At 43.6% G+C, this 19,444-nt stretch overlaps 2 protein-coding genes across 4 annotated transcripts in view; one reads left to right on the plus strand and one right to left on the minus strand.

Annotated features, from left to right (window-relative positions):
• Positions 1-4,469: 4,469 nt before the first annotated feature.
• cplane2 (ciliogenesis and planar polarity effector 2) lies at positions 4,470-6,590 on the plus strand. Its single transcript, XM_064969051.1, has 5 exons — positions 4,470-4,834; positions 4,972-5,124; positions 5,228-5,352; positions 5,481-5,617; positions 5,714-6,590. Exons 1-5 carry the CDS (start codon positions 4,690-4,692, stop codon positions 5,952-5,954), a joined length of 801 nt encoding a protein of 266 aa, XP_064825123.1. The 5' UTR covers positions 4,470-4,689; the 3' UTR covers positions 5,955-6,590.
• A 1,435-nt stretch (positions 6,591-8,025) lies between these two features.
• Positions 8,026-19,444, minus strand: part of LOC135542236 (protein DDI1 homolog 2-like) — a 28,482-nt gene continuing 17,063 nt past the window's right edge. The window contains exons 7-10 of one of the 3 annotated variants that reach the window (XM_064969049.1): positions 16,264-16,367; positions 12,810-13,002; positions 11,372-11,422; positions 10,667-10,762 (exon numbers count right to left, since the gene is read on the minus strand). In XM_064969049.1, coding sequence (XP_064825121.1) covers positions 11,412-11,422; positions 12,810-13,002; positions 16,264-16,367 — 308 coding nt within the window. In that variant the 3' untranslated portion in view covers positions 10,667-10,762; positions 11,372-11,411. Of the gene's footprint in view, positions 10,763-11,371; positions 11,426-12,809; positions 15,061-16,263; positions 16,368-19,444 lie in introns of those variants that run through there. The other 2 variants (XM_064969048.1, XM_064969050.1) reach the window with 2 other exon arrangements.

The following is a 19,444-nucleotide window of genomic DNA, read 5'->3' on the forward strand; positions in this document are numbered from 1 at the left end:
CGTTTCTAAATGTAATGCTTAGTATTAACACATAGTGTGTTTATACATTTCAACGTTTCACATCCACCATGTTTATTTTCATGAATCTACAGTGGGGCAAAAAAGTATTTTGTCAGCCACCAATTGTGCAAGTTCTCCCACTTAAAAATATGAGAGAGGCCTGTAATTTTCATCATAGGTACACTTCAACTATGACAGACAAAATGAGAAGAAAAAAAATCCAGAAAATCACATTGTAGGATTTTTAATGAATTTATTTGCAAATTATGGTGGAAAATAAGTATTGGTCAATAACAAAAGTTTATCTCAATACTTTGTTATATACCCTTTGTTGGCAATGACAGAGGTCAAACGTTTTCTGTAAGTCTTCACAAGGTTTTCACACACTATTGCTGGTATTTTGGCCCATTTCTCCATGCAGAGCAGTGATGTTTTGGGGCTGTTGCTGGGCAACACGGACTTTCAACTCTCTCCATAGATGTTCTATGGGGTTGAGATCTGGAGACTGGCTAGGCCACTCCATGACCTTGAAATGCTTCTTACGAAGCCATTCCTTCGTTGCCCGGGCGGTGTGATTGGGATCATTGTCATGCTGAAAGACCCAGCCACGTTTCATCTTCAATGCCCTTGCTGATGGAAGGAGGTTTTCACTCAAAATCTCACGATACATGGCCCCATTCATTCTTTCCTGGTCCCTTTGCAGAAAAACAGCCTCAAAGCATGATGTTTCCACCCCCATGCTTCACAGTAGGTATGGTGTTCTTCGGATGCAACTCAGCATTCTTTGTCCTCCAAACACGACGAGTTGAGTTTTTACCAAAAAGTTATATTTTGGTTTGATCTGACCATATGACATTCTCCCAATCTTCTTCTGGATCATCCAAATGCTCTCGAGCAAACTTCAGATGGGCCTGGACATGTACTGGCTTAATGCAGGATTTGAGTCCCTGGTGGCGTAGTGTGTTACTGATGGTAGGCTTTGTTACTTTGGTCCCAGCTCTCTGCAGGTCATTCACTAGGTCCCCCCGTGTGGTTCTTTTGCACACCGTTCTTGTGATCATTTTGACCCCACGGGGTGAGATCTTGCGTGGAGCCCCAGATCGAGGGAGATTATCAGTGGTCTTGTATGTCTTCCATTTCCTAATAATTGCTCCCACAGTTGATTTCTTCAAACCAAGCTGCTTACCTATTGCAGATTCAGTCTTCCCAGCCTGGTGCAGGTCTACAATTTTGTTTCTGGTGTCCTTTGACAGCTCTTTGGTCTTGGCCATAGTGGAGTTTGGAGTGTGACTGTTTGAGGTTGTGGACAGGTGTCTTTTATACTGATAACAAGTAGTTCAAACAGGTGCCATTAATACAGGTAACGAGTGGAGGACAGAGGAGCCTCTTAAAGAAGAAGTTACAGGTCTGTGAGAGCCAGAAATCTTGCTCATTTTCCACCATTCATTAAAAATCCTACAATGTGATTTTCTAGATTTTTCCTTCTCATTTTGTCTGTCATAGTTGAAGAGTACCTATGAGGAAAATTACAGGCCTCTCTCATCTTTTTAAGTGGGAGAACTTGCACAATTGGTGGCTGACTAAGTACTTTTTTTACCCCACTGTATATGCTATCTCAAACCTTTATTAATGTCCAACTGTATGGGCTAATTGATTATTATTCTTGTTATGTACTTCTCTGGACGGACCTAAATGGTAAATGAAGATAGATGAATAGAGGAGATAGAGGTGTAGGAAACGACAGCCACTGGCCCCCAGCTCTCGTTCTCTCTCCTACGATAAATATTGCACATGGTTATCCAGGCAGCAAAACATTCACCCACCCTGCCTCACACACACCAACAAAAAAGGACTCCATCTCACACACAGTATAAAAGACGGTACGCGAGGACAAAAGAGAGGGCTTTAGTGGACAGTAAAGCATTGGGCGGATTAATACAGTGGAAAACTGTTGAATATTTGCCATTTCCACCATCTACCTCCTCACTTCAACTTCAAAATCCCGCATGGAGAGAACTCAAGGTAACTTCCCACAATATTTAGGATCTTCGTCACACTGTTCCAACAATAACAATAAACTTGCAGGTCCGTTCAGACGATGTGTTGTTTTACCTGTGTTATGACTAACTTTACAGGAGACATTGATAAGAAATAGAGTGGCTTATGTAATACTACAGTTAATTGTGGTGAGGATGAAAACTAGCTGCAGTGTGAGTGTGCATCTGGGGGGTAACAGAGGTGTAAATGGCTGTTATTTTCAGGCCACTCTCATCCTACGGGGAAGATCCAGTCGATGGGAGACATGTACCTGTTCACAGTGGATGTGAGTGAATACTCTCCAGAGGATGTCATCATCACATCGTCAAACAACCTTATAGAAGTCTATGCGGAGAAGGTGAGCTGAAGTTCCGGCACATCAAACACTTTTTGTGTATAAGTTATTGTTGTTACCAAATGTACATCTGTTTTTTTTTTTGGGATCTCCCTTACATTCCTCCTCTTCTCATCATTTGTTCTCACCAGCTAGCAGAGGATGGCACGGTTAGGAACACTTTTGCCCACAAGTGCCAGTTGCCGGGGGATGTGGATCCCATGTCTGTGACAACCTCATTGGAAAACAGTGGTGGCTGTCTGACTCTGACTGTCAAAGCCAGAAGAAATTAGTCTTCCATGGGATGTGGGAGGCGTTGAAAAAGTTTAAACACACACACACACACACACACACACACACACACAGAGAGATCTGGTTGCATTAATTCAGATGATTGTATTCAAATAATTAATTTAATTTAATTCACATTAAATTCTAACTTGGGGAATGGGGTGAGGCATAATGTCCTTAGGACAACATCTATTCCTGAATGAGGCCCCTTGGAATGGTGCTCCGCAGTGCCTAATTTATTCATTAAGTTGGTATATGTTTGAAAGGATTTTAATATAGCCCAATGTTTGTTTATTATTTAATGTTACATCTGTCAGTTCCTCTAAGATAATTTCCAGAATAAACAAATCAAACACCAGCAATGGAAGTCAATAAAATTTTAAGTTAATGCCTTTACTTTGAAAGTAACCGGAAGTTAAGTATTTTTTTGTTGTTGCAGGAAGTAGGTTGTCATTAGCGTCACAGCAACAGAACGGTTTTCGGATGTTGCCTTCAGAATAAAGGTCCGTGGTGAAACGCTATGTGTATGATCTTTTTTGCGGCTTTGCATGGTTCGTAACTTTTAAAAATATATAACTACACGGGGAAAAAGCTAAACTAAATGGAATTACTACTTTATATAAGATCAAGAATATTATAAGGTGGAGAATATTGAGAAATGGTTGGAGCTTAAGTAAATTAATGTAAATAACATTTTTTATTTATTTTTATTTTATTTCACCTTTATTTAACCAGGTAGGCTAGTTGAGAACAAGTTCTCATTTGCAACTGCGACCTGGCCAAGATAAAGCTTAGCAGTGTGAACAGACAACACAGAGTTACACATGGAGTAAACAATTAACAAGTCAATAACACAGTACAAAAAAGGGGAGTCTATATACATAATAGCCTACTGGTAAAAAAATATAAGCTTACTTTATGAGTCTTGTTAATTTACTGTTGTTATTTTTCAAGGATGCAATTTTGAAATTTAATGTTTAAGAAAAGTCTTACTGTATTTTTGTTGTATTGCACAAACAAATTACACTGTACAGGAAAAACAATCGATTGGGTGTCCAGTCAAGTCTACTCACGAGTGTCCCTAGAACATAAAACAGGTGAGTTTAAACAAAAAGCAAGGTCATAGGAAGTGTTGCTGGACTTTTATTGTGGTCAAACAGCTTAAATTGGGGTGCCTGGACACAAATAAAGCACTGCGTCATAGGACGCATTGTCATACCAAAATACCTTTAATGTAAAATACAAATAACTTATTATCTTCTCTCTGGTGGACACTTTGGCAAATATACAACATACTATATGTGTATTCAAAAAGTCAATAGAAATGCAAGTACGTTTGGTTTAAAGAAAGCATACTTTATTCATAACTCTATAAATCAATCATTTATAGGCGTACAGTTTATTGCATTGGGGGCTATGGAGTTGGTGGAGTAAAAAGTGTTGCTGGGTATTTAGACCAGAGTCCCCAATGAAATAACACCATATATAGACTCTACTGAACCTACTGAGTATTCCCAACCCCACTTTTACATCGGCACATATAATACTTGTTTCTCTATAAGCAATATGTTTTCATATACAGTGTTTTGCATTGAAGGCATTTATTTGACTTTGTAAAATTTTTAAAACCAACATTTAATGCAAATGTTCGATAAATATGAACAAATATGCTAATGTTTAGACAATTTTTCATATATTATAAAAAATAAAAAAAAAGTTAATTACATTTTTCTACTATGTGAGGGACTTATATGTAGGGGAAATTCCGTGACCCGGAAGTACTTAGAAAAATAAACGTCTTAATGTTGATGACGAGACGCTGGGTTGGGTGTCAAGGTAACAACGCTCATTTTTAGTCTCCTGTTCTCTGTTAGCGTCCTCACAATTTAGTCACGCAGCGCTACGGTAACGTCAATGTGTGTTAAAATATAATTCATGAACTTCAAAAGGGGCAGGTGGTCCGGTCGGGTACTCACGCAGGGACTCCTTATCGGGTTATATACGTGCATAGAGCAGATTCTTTATAGATGCCACGCCAGTGCGTAGTCGAACCACACGATATGGCACAAGTCCTCGATCCTGGGTCGATTGTTGTAGCCGACTGGCACCGAAGTGCAGATAGCAAGGAGTTCTTCAGCAGGATTCTACACAAGAAAAAACGTAGAAACTTTGGTATGTTTCTTGACTTAGTAGCTGCTAAGTTGCCCTGCTTGTATATCATCCATAAATCATACCGTACACGTTAGCCTTATATTGATTCATTAACTTTACATTTTAATACAGCAAATATATTTCAAACAATTTCTCAGGTCTTCTGGAGGCTATAGTGATGCCCCCTAATGTGGCTGTGGACACTGTTCACTACAAGATCTTCATATCAGGAAAGAGTGGGGTGGGGAAGACTGCTCTTGCTGCACGTCTAGCTGGATTCAATATTCCCAACATGCACTATGAAACTACAGGTAGGCCTAGTGCAGCTGTGAACATTTGGCATAATTTCTGGATATTGTGGGTTAAATTAACATGTGCTACAGGACGTTTCTCAAGTAACAACTGTTCTTGTAGGCATTGAGACCACAGTGGTATATTGGCCTGTGAAGTTGAGGGAGAGCGGTCGTGTTCTGTTTTTCCGCTTGCAGCTATGGGACTGTGGAGAGAACGCCTTACGCCGATTTGACCACTTGCTTCCGGTATGCTTGAAGTATCACAAGCTTCACCTAGCACAGAAAAAAAGCATAGTAGCATTAAAAAAAACGGCACAATGTTTTGGTGATTCATATGAACGAAAATGATAATTCCCTTTTCCTGTGCATCTCAGTCCTGTAAGGAGCAGGTGGATGCCATCCTCTTCCTCTTCTCCTTTACTGACCAAGTGTCCTTCGATGATCTGTCCAATCAGATCGCCAGAGGGTCTGAATCTTGCGACAGAGTTGTGAAATTGGTGGTTGGCACCAAGTATCCTTACATTGTTCCCTTTGTGTGTGTGTGTGTGTGTAGTTGACCGACTAATATCCACTACCCAGAATTCTTTGTTCTTGACAGCGACCTCAGATTTGACCTGTTCATGCATACAGACGTGACGGAGAGAGAAGTGACTCGGTTCCAGAAGGTCTGGGGGTTGCCTGTGTTCCGTATGGGGGGTGACGTCAGCAACGTCAGTAACCTGGGTGAGGTAGCCCCCCTACTGAACTGCCTGGCAGAGCACCTGTGGCACCAGGACTGTGTGGCTACCAGGTCTACCATCCTTCCAGTCGCCACACAGTCAGAGGCTGCTACTGTGGTACATGTATGAAATCCAATAGGTTGAGAGACAATTGTTTTCATCTCCTACACCACTGCTGTGGTGCACTCAACAGAGATATCCTGGATTACCTTCTCACATAGGACTGTGGAGAAACAGGACTTGCATTTGAGTTTATTGGGCCTTTGAACATGTTCAACTTTGTGAGGACAAGCATCCAGGCCTGGAAAATGAAACTTGAGTTAAATGGTGAATCGCAATGTTGGGTTTTTCCTTTTTAGGAACCACTGCCACCTATAGGTTAAACAGGGAGAAGAAGCAGGCTGTGTTTAAAAAAAAATCAATCTGCATTTACAAATTTTTCAAAGTTGTGATCTTGGTAAACAGAAGGGATACAATTAGGAGCCAATGTTGGGGAGTAGTGAACTACATATAGGTAAACTAGTAATTTTAATACATTTTGCAGTAGCATGGTGGTAGTTGAATTAAATTCAAATCTAGTTAGTGTTTTCAGTAGTTAAGGTCTTTTTGTTGTCATGTAGCAGAATAGCTAACTACTGGAACTATACGTAACTTTTTTTGCAAAAATAAAATATGGGTGAAGTAGGCAAGAATTTCCTTTTTGAGGCATTTAGACCTGCTTAATTCTCACTTTTCAGTTTTAGGCCAAATTACACATCCTGTTAACATCTGACTCCAGAGTGATATTATGTTCTTGCAATTTGTAGTCTGACATTTCAGATTGAGATATGATTTATAATGTAGCTTGGATGTAGTGAACTACTTTTTCAAAGTAACTTCAGTTAAATAGACCTTTTCTAAAGGGTAGCTTAACTCCCAGTGTGAAGTCATTTGTAGCTTGGTAAACCTTTTCAGAGTAGCTTCCAAAACACGTAACACACTGACATTGCCAAAATCCATTGTCCGGGTAAACCAGTTCCTCAATTTGCAGAACCCCCTCTTCACACTCCGTCACCACCTGGTCTCCACGGAGCATTGGAGGATAGAAAGTGAGAACATAGGATTGTAGGCTAACCATTTGACAATTGACCTCTACCTTGTCTACGGCTTCAATGGCCTTTTTCAGACAAGGGATCCGAGTCTTGCTCAGTCAGCTTCAGGATTCTCTGCAATGACTTCAGAAACCCACAGCATTAACCTCAACAAATTCCTCTATACCAGACCCCCAACCAGTGGAGCCAGGGTCTTGCACCACCCAATACTGCTGCTCCTGTCGCTGTAGACTCCGATCTCCATGATGATCTTCAGACAAGACAGAGAAAATAGAGTGATGAGGGTCTCCTGGTGCATCATGTTGGTCACATATGACATGTAGAGGGATCAGAACATAGGGTCGTGATGGAGCAAGAATCTCTCCAACCTGAGAGATCACCGTAACTCCAGACCCAGCAGAAACCTGCAGGTATCAGAGCAGTCACTCAGCCTAAAGCTCCATAACACACAAGTTGGTATAAAATGTCAAATGGAGATGGAGGATTTGGTTTGAGCAAACGGAACAGGAGTTGACGTAGCGAATAACGTCCTGCGCCAAGGTAGGCCACCAATACTTCTTGGAGATCAATTGAGTAGTACAAGAAATACCTGGATGCCAAGCGACGACAGCTGTGCGCGCCCAGGTCAGCAGCCGATGTCTTATCCCTGTGGGAACGTAGATGCGCTCAGGAGGACAGATAGTGGGTGCGGGCTCCCTCTCCAGAGCCTGGGGAATGTCCACATCTACATCTCAGACCACAGAGGCTACAACTCGAGAGGGAGGGATTATGGGACCCTCTCCTGAATTGGAGAGATGGGACAGGGCATCGGCTTTGGTGTTCTTTGAACCCTGGCGATAGGTCGTGAAGTCAAATCTTGTAAAGGGCCCACCTTGCTTGGCGCAGATTCAGCCTCCATCAGATCAAGTCTACAGGTGGTGCCTTCTGCCCATTTAATAATCAATTTCCCCTCGCCCTGCCATAAGGATAGAGCTGACATAAAAACAAGTCTGCTTAATTCACTAACTCGTACGTTTGCAGCAAAGAACAAATAAGACAGATTAGCAAAACATGACTAATCTTAACACCCATTCTTTAGAAATATCAAAAACCACACACATACAATTACAAAGAACCAGTTTTACTTTATTTGGGAGTTTTTAAATTGAGTACAAGAAAATCGAAATAATTAAACCTGCCACGATGTTGGTATATGAATATGATCCAGATAATGCAATTTAAAAAAAAAAGTTGATAATGTATATATGAATGAATGATCTGACAGCTGGATAGGGTAGACTTGGATTGTGGGAGAGGTTTCCAGTTCTGCATGTATGATAGATGTCTGAAAGTGAACAGGAACTACCAAACTCCCTCTTAATGACCATATCACATTTCCAAAGATGTAATACATGCTGTTATATTTGAAGACCTCATCCTTTACCTGCATCCCCAGAAATATTCAATACTCTTAACTCCTTGGCTATGTTGATGTTCCTCTATCAACAAAGTCGTGCTGAAAGTAAAAGAGTGCTGCTTGATTTATTTTCTTGTGCAAGCTGTTTTAAACATAACACCCAGGTTCCCCAGCATTGGCAATAATCATATGACTGAGAGAATGTCATATTACAAAATGCTAACAATCGGCAGAAAAAGACAAAAGATCAGCAGTTAGCAATGCTTCTTAAATGCAGTCATTTCCACAGTGTAATATGTTTACTGTCTGGTGGGTTTTATCAGAATAGGAGTCGAGTTAAAATCAAACATCAATTTAAAAACAAATTAATTGTTTAGCGGAGCAATAATACTGCTGACAAATCGGACATTTTAACATAGTATTTTAGGTTCATCTTCAGCCCTTTAAACAAATGCCATTTCACATACAAATGTAAACATTTACCAATATTTTCTCGTCAATGGGGCAGTTCAATTGAGTTTAGAATAAAATACGCATATACAGGGTTAAACGAGGGGGGGGATTAAGGAAATCAATCTACCAATCTATAAAATCCATGAAATAGGCACCAACTACTGCTGCATGCAAACACAACTCCGATCATATTGGCTCAATCTAGGAACAAATAAGTTGTATGGTCTGTGAGAAACCGAGAGACAAAAAGCATTTCCCCTTTAGCATGTAGTGGCTGCGAGGCCAGGGGGGGTTCAGATGTCACCATCAACAATAAGACAAGAGTACACATGAAACCCATGTTGACAAGAGCCTGGGTCTCCCATATGATTGTAATGTCGTGAGCGTCTAGGTGGGCACAGTGATCTTGCGGGCCAGCAGTGCCAGCAGAGCCAGCTCCACACAGCCCTGGGCCTGTTCCAGTGCCTCTGCAGCCTCCCTGGCAGAGAAGCCAGCTGTCTGGATCCTCTGGATGTGCTCAACCGGAAACGGTTCAGTAACGGGATGTGGAGCAGAGAAGAGAGGGGCTGGAGAGGAGGAGGGGTGTTGGGGGCCCAGGGCCTGAGGGGGGGAAGTGCGGGGCGAAAGGCCGGAGTCATCCTCAGGTGAACCCACAGCCATGGACAGAGGGCTCCGCTGTGTTGGCTCAGGATGGAGGCCGGGAGTGTCTGGGTTGTCAATGGCAGAGGCTCTCCCGTCTGCCACGCCCCTCCCCTGCTGCCCCTCCGGGGGCTCCCTGAACTCCAGGTCTGCTTGGAGTGAAGAGGGCGAGGGACTCTGGACCTCAGACACAGTCCCTCTGTTTTTACTGGCATCTAGCCCATACCCGTCAGCCCTCTTTTCCCCCCTGGAGTTGTCTGGACACTGTGGTTCTAGTTCTCCCTGACCCGCTCCTGGTTCAGCCTCTGCCCTGTCCCTAGTCTCCTGGCCAGAGGTGCCTGGCAGGACACAGTCAGGAGGAGGCCCTCCGTCAGACATAGCAGCAGCATGGTTGGCTTTGGCATCGCATGGTTCTGCACCAGCTATAATGGCAGTAGAGGGGGAGGGTTGTGTGGTGTTTTCAGGCGTCAGGGTTTGGGGCTCTGCGGTGGGGTTGTGGTTGTCGTTCAGTCCGTCAGCGTCCTGTCTGTGTGAGGGGGAGCAGGAGACACTGCGGTTTTGGGGGGACAGGCCACAGCTGTTAGACACCAGCAGCTCATGGAGCTCCCGCAGGGCCTGGGCCAGAGACGGGATCTGGTCGGAGTTGGGACAGCGCTCCCCCTCTGGCTGGTCCCTCTCTGATTGCACAGTGCTCTGGGAGGAGGCAGGGGGAGACTCCATCTCTGCAGATGTGGATCCAGAAAGACAGGGCTCCAGGGTGAGTGATGAGGGATTAGAGATGGGATGGTGGGAACCCCCTTCTCCACTCTGCTGACTTGGGTTACTCAGACATGTCCGGTGATCTGTGGTGTTGACTGACATGTCCTCCTGCTCCATGGGCTGAATTGGGAGGCTTTCCTCTGGGAGGGGGGACAGGGAGCCATTATTTGCCTTCTCAGAGACACACATCTCTGGAGGGATCTGACTGTCTGAAACTCCCAGGGTGGGAGTGCCAGTCACAGACTTGTCTGCAGGAGGGGCGCATGTGGACAGATCCTGAGCCGGGGGAGTGGGGATGGTGGGTAGGAGTCGCTGGGTGGGGTTGGTAGGGCTTGGGTCTGAGAGAGGAGACTGTTGGGCTGAAGGTGCTATGTTCTGAGATGAGGGACCAGGGATGGGGAGACCCAGGAAACCAGGCTGGGTTTGGCTCTGCCCTGGTGTTGGGGCCCCGGACTGGCGAATGTAGGCAGGAGCAGATTGAGAACGGTCCAGGGCAAGGCTCCGGGGGTGACCGGGGGAAAGGGGGGAGGACAGGGGCATGTTGTTCGGGGGTTTGAGTGTTGGGAATGGTGGGGATTCCGGTGAGGTAGTTTGTCCACCTGCAGTGTGAGGGTAGAGATCAGTTTTAGAATGAAACAGTAGTTGAACAACAATTGAAACCTGCTATGGACCAAAACACTCTTGTACACAACATGCATAGTTTGTCCATGCCAGCTTCTGAAATGAAACATGATATTGAAATGCAGAACCCTTAAAAGGGATAGTTTGAGATTTTGGCTACTTCCCCAGAGTCAGATGAACTTGTGGATACCATCAAAATCAAAGTTTGTCATGTGCGGTGAATACAATAGGTGTGGACCTTACAGTGAAATGCTTACTTACAGGCTCTAACCAATAGTGCAAAAAATGTATTTTTATGTTATGTCAATGCATCCAGTATAAAGGAAGTTAGCATTAGCACAGTGCCTGGAAGTCTACAGGAACAGCTAGCATGCTTCATTGCCAAAATCTCTAACTATCCCTTTTAATCAGTGATTGCATCCTCTACTTTTTAAAATAAGTTGAAAAACATGGTAATTACTATTTATCAATAACATCGTACCGATATGTTTTTTTTCTCCCAATAAGCCATAAAATACAATTTTGCAACAAAAAAGAGAATATATGAGTGATAGACTTAGCATTTATTCTCTCTAAGTTTGCAGTACCTGGTTGGTAAGGCCCTCTCCAGCTGTCTTCACAATTGCATCAGTGCTGTCCTGCTCAGGGTTAGGCCACACACCACACATCATGCAAAGGGACGCAGAGAGTTAGCACTCGCACACAAAGCATGCACCACGCTGTCAGACTGTTCACATAGTGGTGAACAGTGTCAGCCAAGATAACTTTATTTGACCAATGACCCTAGAGGTCACAGAGTGATCACAGGACCTGTCAGCTAACCTCTTCCATAAGCTAAAATTGTCCGCAGAGTGATTAAGTGTTTTTTTTGTTTTTTTTTACTTAGTTAAAGAAGAACTGTAAAACCAAGTAAAGAATAAACACTAACTAGACTAAATCCAACCACAGGTCAGGTTTTGATTTCATACCTAGGTCTGATTTATAGAGCTTATTTTTTAGGTGATGGCATGCATTGATCATGTATGTGATAGAATCAGGGGTTGGAACCGGTTTAGGGAACAGAACCTGGAACAAAAGTGATCCATACTGTTCCAGGAACAGAACCGTTTAATAACATTATTTTACGTTCCAGACTTTTTTTTTCTAGTCCCACAACAAAAACGTAACAAAGTGCCTACGCAAAGCCATTACTCTGTCACTCAAACGTATTCCATCGTCATCCTGCAACCTGGAAATCTTCCCCTGTGCGTGTTTAGGCTACCTTCCCCTCCGAAGCATAGGCTACAGTACTGACATTACGAGCTCGAGAGAGATTTTTAGATTAGCCAGAGAAGAATGGATTAACTTTTTAAATGGTAGTTAAGTATACTATAGGCCTAGTTATCGCTTAACGCTGAATTCAGTACTTACAAAAAGGTAAGACGTTTTTAATTCTGGTGTCGCTCTGCACACACAAGCAGTTAGCGAGCTCGATCAAAGTACATTTCAAGTTCCTCCATTGAAGCCGCTCCTCTTTACGTATAATTGTCGGCCTAATTCAGATAATGCATGTCATAAGATGGCTTCAAGCCTCCTCCTCAACCCTCCCCCACCTGCAAAATGTTGGTTGCATCTTCACCATAAGCAACACTTGACTGTCCATCACGCATGTAAACAACTAGCTTGCCTGTTCTATCTGCACTGATTGGTGAAGTCATTTTAATGAGCTAAATGTAAGGAACAGAAAGGGATGATCTAAACCGTTCTTTTTTTGGGTCCGAACCGGTTCAGAACTTTATTTTGCTGGTTGGAATGAAACCCCCCAAAAATTGTGGTTCTGTTCAGAATTAAACGATTGGAAAATAATTTTGGTTCCAACCCCTGCTGAGAATGCAGATGACTGCAGAAACAGGGCTCAGGAGTAAAGAAGCTAAATGCAAATGTGCTTTCTGGCTCATGTCTCTGTTGCAGTAATGTGCACTGCTTTAGAGTGTGCCGGCAGAGCTGAGGAATCACCATAGCCCTCTCCCTGACCGCATTCCTTACCGCTCTCCTGTACAGATCTCTGAAGTGCCTCTGCCAACTCTCGGTCTGCGATCTCATCTGGCTGGGCGTCCTCGCGCCCCTCGGGCCCGTATGCCAGCCGGGCACACTCTGGCAGCTCCGCCTCAGGCAGGAAGCGGGTCTCAGTGCCCGTTGTCCCGATCAGCAACGTGTTCTTTTTCAGGTCAATGGAACACTGAGGTAGCAGGATAGACAGAATATATAGACAGAACAGTAGTTTAAACACGGATTAGTTAGGATGTTATCAGGATGTATTCAGACCCCTTCTTTTTCCGCATTTTGTTATGTTACAGCCTTATTCTAAAATTGATTCGTTTTCCCCCCTCAATCTACAAAAAAAAAGAAAAAAAGCTGAAATGACCTTGACATAAGTAATCAGACCCTTTACTCAGTACTTTGTTGAAGCCCCTTTGACAGCAATTACAGCCTCGAGCCTAGTTGGGTATGACACTACAAGCTTGGCACACTTGTATTTGGGGAGTTTCTCCCATTCTTCTCTGCAGATCTTCTCAAGCTCTGTCAGGTTGGATGAGGAGCATCGCGGCACAGATATTTCCAGGTCTCTCCAGAGATGTTTGATAGGGTTCAAGTCTGGGCCACTCAAGAACACTGAGACTTGTCCCGGAGCCATTCCTGCATTGTCTTGGCTGTGTGCTTAGGGTCGTTGTCCTGTTGGAAGGTGAAACTTTGCCCCAGTCCGAGGTCCTGAGCAGGTTCATCAAGGATCTCTGTATTTTGCTCCGTTCATCTTTCCCTTGCTCCTAACTAGTCTCAGTCCCTGCCACTGAAAAACATCCTCACAGCATGATGCTGCCACTGACGACCCTCCCACTGTCTGCCGAATTCTCTCTTTGCTCTCATTTTCCTTAATAGGATGTCGGTGGGCGGAGCCGGGAGGGTCATCAGCGAAATGGACTCGAGTGTGTCCCGGGGATAAATACACCTTTCCCCTATTAACTGAGGAGACACTGTCCACGCAGACACTATTTTTGGTTGTGGCATTTTGTGGCTTGTTTATTTTGGTACCTCAACACCTCTCATTATCACCATCTATGCACGTAACCACTGATTACTGACTACACACACCATTGTTAATAGTATATAGTTTACTTTAGTTCATAAATATATTTTTTGTTATTCCTTGAACTCTTGTCTCCCTTCTTGTTATGGGCTACTAACCGGTTCGTGACACCACCGACATGCTTCACTGTAGTGATGGTGCCAGGTTTCCTCTTGCATTCAGGCAAGAGTTCAATCTTGGTTTCATCAGACCAGAGAATCTGGTTTCTCATGGTCAGAGTCCTTCCGGTGGCTCTCATGTGCTTTTTTCTGAGGAGTGGCTTCCATCTGGCCACACATCCATAAAGGCCTGATTTGTGGAGTGCTGCAGAGATGGTTGTCCTTCTGGAAGGAACTCTAGAGCCCTGTCAGAGTGACCATCAGGTTCTTGGTCACCTCCCTGACCAAGGCCCTTCACCCCCGATTGCGCAGTTCGGCTGGGCAGCCAGCTCAAGGAAGAGTCTTGGTGGCCACTGTTCTTGGGGACCTTAAATGCTGCAGACATTTTTTGGTACCCTTCCCCAGATCTGTGCGTCGACACCATCCTGTCTCGGAGCTCTACGAACAATTCCTTCGACTTCATGGCTTGGTGTTTGCTCTGACATGCACTGTCAACTGTGGGACCTGATATAGACAGGTGTGTGCCTTTCCAAATAAATTAGAAAACATCTCTAAACCTGTTTTCGCTTTGTCATTCTGGGGTATTGTGTGAGTAGATTGAGGATGTATTTTTATCCATTTTAAAATAAGGCTAATGTAAAAAACAAAAAAAAGTGGAAAAGGGCAAGGGGTCTGAATACACTGTACAGTCGTGGCCAAAAGTTGAGAATGACATTACTTTTCACAAACTCTGCTGCCTGATGATGATGGCAATTTGCATATACTCCAGAATGTTATGAAGAGTGATCAGATTAATTGCAATTAAATTGCGAAGTTCCACTTTGCCAAAAAAATGAACTGAATCCCCCCAAAACATTTCCACTGCATTTCAGCCCTGCCACAAAAGGACCAGCTGACATGTCAGTGATTCTCTCGTTAACACAGGTTTGAGTGTTGACGAGGACAAGGCTGGAGACCACTCCGTCATGCTGATTGAGTTTGAATATCAGACTGGAAGCTTCAAAACGAGGGTGGTGCTTGGAATCATTGTTCTTCCTCTCTCAATCATGGTTACCTGCAAGGAAACACATGCCATCATCATTGCTTTGCACAAAAAGGGCTTCACAGACAAGGATATTGCTGCTAGTAAGATTGCATCTAAATCAACCATTTATCAGATCATGAAGAACTTCAAGGAGAGTGGTTCAATTGTTGTGAAAAAGGCTTCAGGGCGCCCAAGAAAGTCCAGCAAGCGCCAGGACCGTCTCCTAAAGTTGATTCAGCTGCGGGATCGGGGCACCACCAGTACAGATCTTGCTCAGGAATGGCAGTAGGCAGGTGTGAATGCACCTGCACGCACAGTGAGGCGAAGACTTTGAGGATGGCCTGGTGTCAAGAAGGGTAGCAAAGAAGCCACTTCTCTCTGGAAAAAATAATAAATTCAGGGACAGACTGATATTCTGCAAAAGGTACAGGGATTGGACTGCTGAGGACTGGGGTAAAGTCATTTTCCCTGATGAATCCCCTTTCCGATTGTTTGGGGCATCCGGAAAAAAGCTTGTCCGGAAAAGACAAGGTGAGCGCCACCATCAGTCCTGTGTCATGCCAACATTAAAGCATCCCGAGACCATTAATGTGTGGGCTCACTCACAATTTTGCCAAAGAAAACAGCCATGAATAAAGAATGGTACCAACACATCCTTCGAGAGCAACTTCTTGCAACCATCCAGGAACAGTTTGGTGACGAACAATGCCTTTTCCAGCATGATGGAGCACCTTGCCATAAGGCAAAAGTGATAACTAAGTGGCTCGGGGAACAAAACATTGATATTTTGGGTCCATGGCCAGGAAACTCCCCAGACCGTAATCCCATTGAGAACTTGGTCAATCCTCAAGAGGCGGGTGGACAAACAAAACCCCACAAATTCTGACAAACTCCAAGCATTGATTATGCAAGAATGGGCTGCATCAGTCAGGATGTGTCCCAGAAGTTAATTGACAGCATGCCAGGGCGGATTGCAGAGGTCTTGAAAAAGGGTCAACACTGCAAATATTGACTCTTTGCATCCACTTCATGTAATTGTCAATAAAAGCCTTTGACACTTATGAAATGCTTGTAATTATACTTCAGTATTCCATAGTGACATCGAACAAAATATCTAAAGACACTGAGGCAGCAGACTTTGTGAAAATGAATGTGTCATTCTCAAAACTTTTGGCCACGACTGTATATGTGGCAGTGTTCATGGAAATGGAGGGACAGGAATAGGGATCTGACCTGATGTCTCTTGAGCATGTCCAGTCCAAGCAGCATGTCCATAGGTTGGTCCTCCAGGATGGAAAAGGAGCAAGGCAGGAAGTCCCCTTCTATCTGGACCTGAGCTGGGTAGGGAAACACACATCTCACTTTTAGCCATTATCAGGTACAGATGCTACCATCAACATTTGCTGGAGGTTTGAATGTCTTTTCTTTCGACAGGTTGGATAAAACAAGGCAAACGTCGCAGGAGCCACTTGATTGTGGAGAAACACCCATGTTCCATTTCTTCAACTAGCGCAGGCTAGTTAGACTCGTTTTCAGCCGGGCACTTTTTCCACCTAAATTAACCAGGCTAATTATAAATAAATTACATAGTCAGAAAAAAAAGTCTGCCAAGCCCTCTCCCACTAGAATTAACAATATGCATATTCTATCGATCTATTGATAGGACAGGTGCTTGTCAGTCACAAGGTGAGCAATGACAGGAAAACACAGCTGGTTTGACAATGCTGTCTCTCCCGCCTCTCGGTAGGTATGTGTGTTGTGGTTGCAGTCAAATTTCTTTACACAAAGGGAGAGAGCATGAATTTGCAAGTCCCATATAATGTGGCAATGATGAGTCAAAATCAACTTAACATTGTTTTCTGGCACATTCATGCATTTTCTTTCACGTACAGGAACAATGTTGGCCCGCTGGCCCAGGGCCAGGAAAATCACGTGTTGGACCAGTGGATCGTCAGTGACGTAACTTTTCAGTGCATTTTTGCATTCCAGTTCAACATTTACCTTCAACATTTACGACACGTGTAAATGTCATGCTATTTGTATTTGAGCAATACGATTGGCCGTACATTCAAGCACCACCACACTCCTGCGAGTCAACTTCGAGCACGTGAGCAGTACATGAGTTGACGCCTTCACACCGCACACGCGAACTGTCAAGAGTTTAATTTTTTGCCATCAATCGACTTGCTGAGCTTATTTATTTTAGGGAAAGTGATTAACAAAAGTAAACCTTCAACTAGTTCACATACTAGCAAATTGAAAAGACACCTAGCATTCATCTTGGCTACCCTACTGTAAGCCTAGTTGATCTCTCTTTTGGAACGTTTATCTTTAAGGGGCAGCATCCTATTTTCACATCTTCTCAAAATGACATATTTTAGAAACTAAAAACGAATGCAACTAATACAATTCTAATGAGAGCAATGACTTGCATTGCTAAATTATTACACCGCTTTTAAATACAATATCCAAATGTAGCCAATTAATAGCTGGGTATAGAGAGCATGCCAACCAATAGGGTCATGCAGGGCTTATGCATTTAAAAACTACACCATGTTTGGGCCTGTATGAATTCTGTCCAGGCCAGTAGATTTTTGGCCAACTGGCCAATGGGATTTATTTTTTATTTTGGACCCTGGTATGTTTAAATTGAGTGACTCGTCAGTAGCTTCCCGAATCTCATCGGAGAGACATTCATTTGGCTCCCTAATTTGTATATGGGTAATTATCTGCAGATAAATTATTAAAACATTCGATAAAAGCTAATCTTACTTGCAGTCCAGTGGAAAAGTATTTCCCCCTTTCTGATTGTCTTTATTTTGGCATATTTTTGATACGGAATGTTATCAGGTCAACCAAAACCTAATATTAGATAAAGGGAACTCAGTATCAAAAATATGATCAAATCAGAAAGGGGGCAAATACTTAATCACAACACTGCATGTGGTATTTTCTAATATATTGACAAAGGTTAACTTATCTAATCAAAGTATTGACAATGGAGTAGTCAACTGCTGCTTTCTGTGTAGCAAAGCTCATCTTTAGCACCTGCTTCATTCTTCAATCATACCTGTAATCGCAGATGGCTGAGAAAATACACATAACCAAAAGTATGTGGACACCTGCTCATCGAACATCTTATTCCAAAATCATAGGCATTAATATGGGGTTGGTCCCCCCTTTGCTGCTATAACAACCTCCACTCTTCTGGGAAGGCTTTCCACTAGATGTTGGAACATTGCTGGAGGGACTTGCTTCCATTCAGCCACAAGAGCATTAGTGAGGTCGAGTACTGATGTTCGGCAATGAAGCCTGGCTCGCAGTCGGCGTTCCAATTCATCCCAAATGTGTTTGATGGGGTTGAGGTAGGGCTCTGTGCAGGCCAGTCAAGTTCTTCCACACAAATCTTGACAAACCATTACTGTATGGACCTCGCTTTGTGCACAGGGGCATTGTCATGTGGAAACAGGAAAGGGCCTTCCCTAACCTGTTGCCACAAAGCTGGAAGCACAGATTCGTCTAGAATGTCATGCTGTATGCTGTAGCGTTAAGATTTCCCTTCACTGGAACTGGTTTGAGCCCAGCCAGAACCATGAAAAATAGCCCCAGACCATTATTCATCCTCCACCAAACTTTATAGTGTGAACTATGCATTCGAGCAGGTAACGTTCTCATGGCATACGCCAAACCCTGATTCGTCCAATGGACTGCCAGATGGTGAAGCGTGATTCACCACTCCAGAGAACGCATTTCCACGGCTCCAGTGTCCAATGACGGCGAGCTTTACACCACCCCAGCCGACGCTTGGCATTGCGATTTCAGGCTTGTGTGTGGCTGCTCGGCCTTGGAAACCCATTTCATGAAGCTTCCGATGAACAGTTCTTGTGCTGACGTTGCTTCCAGAGGCAGTTTGGAACTCGGTAGTGAGAGTTACAGCGGCTGAGCCATTGTTACTCCTAGACGTTTCCACTTCACAATAACATCACTTACAGTTGAGTTCTTCAGTAAGGCCATTCTACTGCCAATGTTTGTCTATGGAGATCGCATGGCTATGTGCTGTATTTTATGCAACGGGTGTAGCTAAAATAGCCAAATCTACTAATTTGAAGGGGTGTCCACATACTTTTGTTTATATAGTGTACCTCTTAATAGGAAGCTTGAAGCCTGTGGAAGTCAGCCGACTCAAAGGCCCAGTGCAGTCAGAATTAAGTTTCCAGTGTTTCAGCCATTTCATATTGCAAAACAGCTGATGAAACTAACACTGGAAGTGTGAAAATGTGATCAGTGTTCTTTCCTGATAGGTGCTGGTTGAAAATACAATCTAGCATTAGAATGTACCACAGGGCATCAAAATGGAGCTTGTTTGGCAAAACTTTTGTAACCACCAAGGGGGCCTGTCTGGCAATCTTTTCTA

The sequence above is a fragment of the Oncorhynchus masou genome, chromosome 6 (assembly GCF_036934945.1).
Source record: "Oncorhynchus masou masou isolate Uvic2021 chromosome 6, UVic_Omas_1.1, whole genome shotgun sequence".
Taxonomy (NCBI): domain Eukaryota; kingdom Metazoa; phylum Chordata; class Actinopteri; order Salmoniformes; family Salmonidae; genus Oncorhynchus; species Oncorhynchus masou.

Excerpts from the sequence above, each read along its gene's own strand:
- cplane2 (XM_064969051.1), top strand. The coding sequence starts at position 4,690 with ATGCCACGCCAGTGCGTAGTCGAACCACACGATATGGCACAAGTCCTC. Across the intron at positions 4,835-4,971 it reads GAAAAAACGTAGAAACTTTG|GTCTTCTGGAGGCTATAGTG; the intron begins GTATGTTTCTTG and ends ACAATTTCTCAG. Across the intron at positions 5,125-5,227 it reads CATGCACTATGAAACTACAG|GCATTGAGACCACAGTGGTA; the intron begins GTAGGCCTAGTG and ends CTGTTCTTGTAG.